The sequence below is a fragment of the Adiantum capillus-veneris genome, chromosome 23, assembly GCF_014529385.1.
Source record: "Adiantum capillus-veneris isolate H3 chromosome 23, ASM1452938v2, whole genome shotgun sequence".
NCBI lineage: Eukaryota > Viridiplantae > Streptophyta > Polypodiopsida > Polypodiales > Pteridaceae > Adiantum > Adiantum capillus-veneris.
In genome coordinates this window covers 90,983,090-90,989,089 of record NC_140953.1, presented here as the reverse complement: position 1 = coordinate 90,989,089, position 6,000 = coordinate 90,983,090, and the positions used below count along the sequence as shown (strand labels likewise).

Genomic DNA, 6,000 nt, shown 5'->3' with positions numbered 1-6,000 from the left:
TCGACACAAACGTTCTTTTGAGCGCACGGGTCGTTTGGCCACCTTTGCCCATGACTTGGGTCCCGAAAGAACAAAGACTCAACCAACCAAGCTAGCTCCTTTGGACAAAAGCCCACTGATAGTTAAGGTCGACAAAAAAATAAAAGACAAAGGGGGGGAGAATGGTGCCACGGTGGGGCATCCGAGGTGTGGAGAAGCATGAGGGTTGGGGGGCCAAAGAGAATGTAGTCCACACATTGTACCAAGCGTAGCCAATATAGCAAGTGTGTTTATTGTGTTGGAGTACGCTTTGTCCAAATGTTGTGGTATTGCACAAGGCTGGTATCAATGTATCTCCACTAGATTTCCCATTGGATTTGGTAGAGTGTCCCACTGCTATAATTTACTAATGCCGGTACATCACGATATTTCTTCTTCGCTCATAATCTTTCGGAGCATTTTCAATGGGTTTGGCTTTGCGGTCGATCGTGCGAGCTTGAATTTGAGTCCATCAAAAAAATGCACGGGTCTTCGTTTGTCATCATCGAAGACTTTGCAAACTCGATATTGTGCTAATACATCGTATATCCTCTCTCGATCCGTTCCCATCGAAGACTTTGCGAACAATGTACTGTGCCGATACATCGTATAGTCCATTCCCATCGAAGACTTTGCGAACACGATATTGTGCCGACACGTCGTATATCCCGATTCCCCTCTCTATCCATTCCATTAAGTCCTAAATGTGGGCATCAGTTTGTGAAAATTACTCTCACAAAATTTTGTGTGTCCAAAGAGTGGCCCTACATGTTTGTACTTGCGTATTGACAACCGTAAAGTAGAGCAACATGAAGAAGCAGCAAATGCAACCAGGAACGTACACACATGCTCTTCCCGTCGGAATCCTTCCTCTCTTAAACGGTCTGCCCTAGCCTAGTCATCATGGAAGCTTACTAGCTCCCCCTCAGACCCCTCTTTCTCTCACACGCGCGCGCGCGGGCGCGCAGATGCAGACACCACACGTAGGCGCAGTTCCGTTTCAGCTCGCGCTTCACACAACACACACACACACACGCGCGCGCGCGCCCAATTGCGCTTCTCATCAGATAGCTGCTAGGCAGCCATCGCTCGTCAGCTGCGCCTCCCTCTCATAACTGCAAGAATCTGGGCCTCTCAGCTGCAGCTCGGGCATGGGGGCCTTATGAGCACTTCGAGAGGCCTTCTGAAGCTTTCGCGTTTCTCCGCAAACCATACGGATCGCTTACCAGCTCATCATTTTAACAGGCTTCTCGGAGCAAATTCTTAGCCTTTCTACCTACATTGTTATTTTCACAATTCAGGCGATCTTCTTCTCGCAGGTTTCCTCCGGAGGACTTACACAGAGAGTGTGCCTAGCTCAAGTCTCAAGCTTCCATTTTTTTCTATGTTTCCATCAAGGAGTACTTTCTGTAAGCAAGCAAATTCTTCACTTGTGGATAATCACACAAGCGAAATGAAGTGCAGAAATCTTTCATCGAAGGGGCTAGTTTTGATGCCTTCTCCCGAGGATTCTCAGTACAGCATTCTAGACGAGGGCAGTTGCAGCTTCCCTTCTGTTTTTTCTTCGCCTTTCACTAAGGCTTCTCTCTGCTCTTTCCTTCTTGCCATGCCAGCGTCAAACCAGTCCCCACCTTCCACTGCCTTTTCCTCCTTGTCAACACTAGCCTTCCTCTCCATCTCTGTCAGCATGAAGGCAAGAAATGTATCTGCTAGCCTCGATGAATCAAACCCTGTCAATCCAGCTAGCTCTTTGATGGCTACCATAGCTACAGCCTTGCGATCTTTTCAGCCTTCTGGGAAGTGGAACGAGAAAAATCTGAAAAAATCGAAGGGTGTGTTTCGGTTGGCTTCAAAACAATTGAACAGAGATGAAAGACCTGTGCTGGGCAGCCCAACAGTGAGCAGAGCGGAGCTTCTGCCAGAGACTGCTGGTCTCCACTCACCTGGAAGTGGTACTCTGGATAGTTCCAGATCTCAAGATTGTTTTAAGCAGAGTGTGTCAGACGTAAGAGATGGTGTGGACACAGGTAGCATGGAGAAGAGCACAAGTGAGTTAAGAGCAGAAAAAAGAGCATCAAAGATTCAAAGTGTGAGCAAGTACCTGGTCGCTGGAGCAGTTTCAACCATTGTTGCCAGGTGGGTCAGCTCTCTCAGTTCACTAATCCAGCATCCAAAGTACTGTCAATGTATACTGTGTACTGTGTTTGCTTTCTGCAATGTACGTAGTTTTGCTTGCCATACTGAAGACATGCATGCTGAACCCGGAGGTATTTTATGGTCCTCATGTGAGCAGTGTCCATGCCAAATTCTGGCTACAAAGTGGGGAAGCTACTTTGCTTTTTTGATGATGAGTTCATTTCAATAATTTGCTGCGGTTCAGCACTTAAACGAAACTTCTATTTTCATCTGGGGAACTGCCATTTTACTTGTGCATGGGCTTGCATGTTCTCGTTGTTTCTCATATAAATTCGGGTAAGGCAACAAGTATCCCTTTGCTTATGCCAAGGCTAAAAAATGTATTCAAAGGGGAGGGTGCATTGGAGAATGCACAATTACTGCCTTGCCGCCTTAGCCAGTCCAAAAAGGCCACTAAGGCCAGTGTCTAATGAATGAATTGGAAACTTTCTGTAATAATTCTGTTGTAAAAAGTTGCAATCTTTCAAGAAGATCCCATTGACAAACCAGATTATATGTATGTAGATCCTTTGTTATCTCTTTATTGATACGTTTCATGTCCATGTTTTCACATCAAAGGATATATTCTTGTCTCTTAAGTGAGCAGGCAAATATACTTTGTGTTGCACTTAGTGCTGGCAGGCCCTCATGTATACTTCGTGGAATTAGCTTTTATCCTCATTTCATTTGAAGCTCTTGAGCAGCTGCATTAAGGAATAATGAAGATCCCTTCAGAGTCAGTTTATTGTTTAAGTCGTTAATGTAAACTTTCTTGGAACTAGGGATTTTGTGCACTCACTTTTTTCCATGAGCAAGGATTTTGTGTTTTTTATTTGTTCTTTTGGTGCTATGTACCCGTTCCCTTTTTGCCCCCTTTCAATATTGGGGACAAGGCTGCAGACTTTCTTTTAGTGTTGCTTAGTTAAGGTTTCTTGGGGAGTTTGATATATTTTACATACGAATTGGAAATTTCTGAAAAGATTCAAGGGGTCCTGGCTGTCTGACTTCAATAATGTGCTGGCTGTCTGACTTCTAGAATTTTTTATAATCTTACTGTCTTTACCGCGAAATGCTGAAAATGTTCAAGGTGTCCTGGCTGTCTGATTTCTTTAATCTTACTGCCTTTATCTTGGTGCATATTTTAGCCTAATTCTCTTATTGTTCTTTATGATTGGCTGGGTGATGTATGATGGAGATGTATTGTGGGGGATTAGGTGGGTTGTATGGAGCCCTACATAATTGGAGTCATGACAAAAATTCAATGCAATTCTTTCTGTGTATGTGTGTGTGTGTGGTCCTAGGGAGCATATATGGATATCACCCACTATAGGAACAAATGATGCTAGTGTGGATGTAAGTTATGCATAATTGTACTGGTAGTTAGTCTCTAGTGTGGATGACCACCATGAGTCCATAACTTGCAATTTCCCTTGTAGTTGATTGTTGGCTCACCCTTATGTAAAGATCAAACATAATGTCTCTTCCCTTCTAGATGCTAGCTGGCATGCGCTGGGATAGGTGGTGCTATGTAGAACCCCTATGTGGGGGAAGGAAGATGGGGCACCCTCATTGGAAAATTGGACCATCTTATGAGCACTCAGCATAGAGGTTGCTTGCCGGGCTTCTCCCATCTCTCTGTCTCCTCTCTCTTGCATCGTTCCTGCCTCCCCCCTTCCCCTTCTCTCTCTATACGCCTCTCTGTCCTGTGCTTCTGTGTCGCCATCCCTGCTTGGAATCAGTAGCGTGAAGAAGTGTTGATCGGATTGCTATTTGTCAGCCAGCAGGAGGGCAACTTGTGGCTGCGTTTCCGTTTCGGAGTTGTCTTTTCTTCTTGGCTTTTTGCATCTAGGGGGGCTGCTAGTGCTCTGCTTCGATTTTGTCCCGAACTACCCTTTAAAACTTGGCGTTTTCAGCCTGTAGACGACGGAAGTTGCTGCATCTTCAGCGTAGAGTTGGATGAGTTCGTGGCTGGGTTTTGGAGGCAAGAGGGTGCTTGTGTGCGGTGGTTTGTGCTTTGTTTCCGGCCCGGTAGTTTTGCTGGTTTTCAGCCAGCCAGCAAGAGTGCTTTGTCCGTGTGGGGGCTAATTTTGGACCGAACTTCAGCCTGATCCCTTGCAGAGGAGGTTGGAGATCTTTACATGGGAGGTTGCTTGCAACCCTGAACCCTGTTGTCCCTGATATGAGGATCCTCTTGTGACTTGGAGCTTTTTGATCACGGTACCAAAGCGGAGAGTTTTCATGCAGATGACATTGTTGTTGGTCTATTGGATGGCTCCTTAGAGCACTTGAGGTGGGAACCTTCATTGGACCATCACGGGAGAACAGGTTGCACTGATGGATGGGGGGACATGGAGAGGCCACTAGTCTCTATGATCTCGTGGCTCATTAGAGCCAAGGCTTCAGTACCACGTGCCATTATCCGGGCAGAGCTAGCTTGGCCCCCCACTAGTGGTGGAGGCGCTCACCAGATCTGTCTCCTTCATACACCGCATGTGGGAACTTCCCAGAGAGATATGCCGGCCTTGCACTCGAGTCCTCTCGACAGTTAGCCATGCAGGGAGATACAACATGTTGGTATGGGGAGATGACATCATGGTTTGAGGCGCATGGGTTCATCTTAGGTAGATTGCCCCCCTTCCAGTACTCATTGGATGCACCCTCTCTGACCGTTACACAGTCCGAGATCACCAGGCTCATCCGCCAGGACCTGACTTAGCTAGGACTCAACTAGACACAAGGAGGACATGGATACAGCTAGCACAGGAGTTGGGCACGAAGATGGCTTTCTACAGAGAGCATCTTCTCCACCTTAGGGAGGACGGTTTTGTGACGAGTCCCAGATAAATGGACACCCACTTGTCTCATGGGATATGATGTGCTATTGGCAAGATATGCACATCTTCACACCAACTGCGGATCGAGACTGGGAGATACAGTGTAGTATCGACAGAGGCCAGGACATGCCTCGTGTGTGATATGGAGCCTGAGACAGAGTTGCACTACACATGCCACTGCCCTGTCTACTACGAGATACGTGGCCGCTTCCACTGCTTGTTCAGAGAGGGCTTTGAATCACTCTCCAGATCATGTGGTACGAGGATCAGAGATGCTTGGGTCTGTTTTTGCTGAGCTGCGCAGACACAGAGAGAGCTTGATGAGAGGAGAGGCTAGCCAGTCTCAGAGACGGATGGTAGACTTCTTTAGAGTAGACATTGGACACACGAAGGAGCTACAACCATAGAAGAGCTCGTCGCCTCACACCAGAGGCACACTGATCGATCGAGTGATCGAGCTAGGGAGATCCAGACGCCCACGACTACGGAGGACTACACAGCATCGACGGAGGTTGCATCAGAGGATTCGGATCAATTCGGCCCGACATGCACGCCTCCCGGTCCGACTATTGACCATGGAGGAGATTGATGAGATCCGGTAGCGATCGATGCTGGATCTTTTGTGATTTAGCTATCTCACTTAGCTGCTTAGCTCACACCTACCAGTTTAGGATTCCATAGTATTTTATTTTATTTTACTATGACTTTGTATCAGATCCACCACATTGTAACTTTCTGGTCTCATAGGTCAATTTGGCCTTTTGAAGACGTTAATATAACATTTCATTTCATTTCATTTCTCTCTCTCTCTCTCTCTCTCTCTCTCTCTCTCTCTCTCTAACGAGCTACAACTTGATCGTGGTGTCTCAGCATAGTGCATCGACTCACTAACTTGTGGGCAGGAAGCTTATGCGTGGCAAGTGCACCTCGCAAGGAGAGCCCCCTTCGCAAATCGCCTTTGCGTTAGGAGTCC

General features: G+C 46.8%; 1 protein-coding gene across 2 annotated transcripts in view; it reads left to right on the top strand.

Annotated features, from left to right (window-relative positions):
* Positions 1-896: 896 nt before the first annotated feature.
* LOC147428158 (putative mitochondrial adenine nucleotide transporter BTL3) overlaps positions 897-6,000 on the top strand; it is a 46,566-nt gene continuing 41,462 nt past the window's right edge. Inside the window, exon 1 of one of the 2 annotated variants that reach the window (XM_086497237.1) lies at positions 897-2,154. In XM_086497237.1, the coding sequence (XP_086353363.1) occupies positions 1,403-2,154 (752 nt within the window). In that variant the 5' untranslated portion in view covers positions 897-1,402. The remainder of the gene's footprint in view (positions 2,155-6,000) is intronic. The other variant, XM_086497238.1, reaches the window with a different exon arrangement.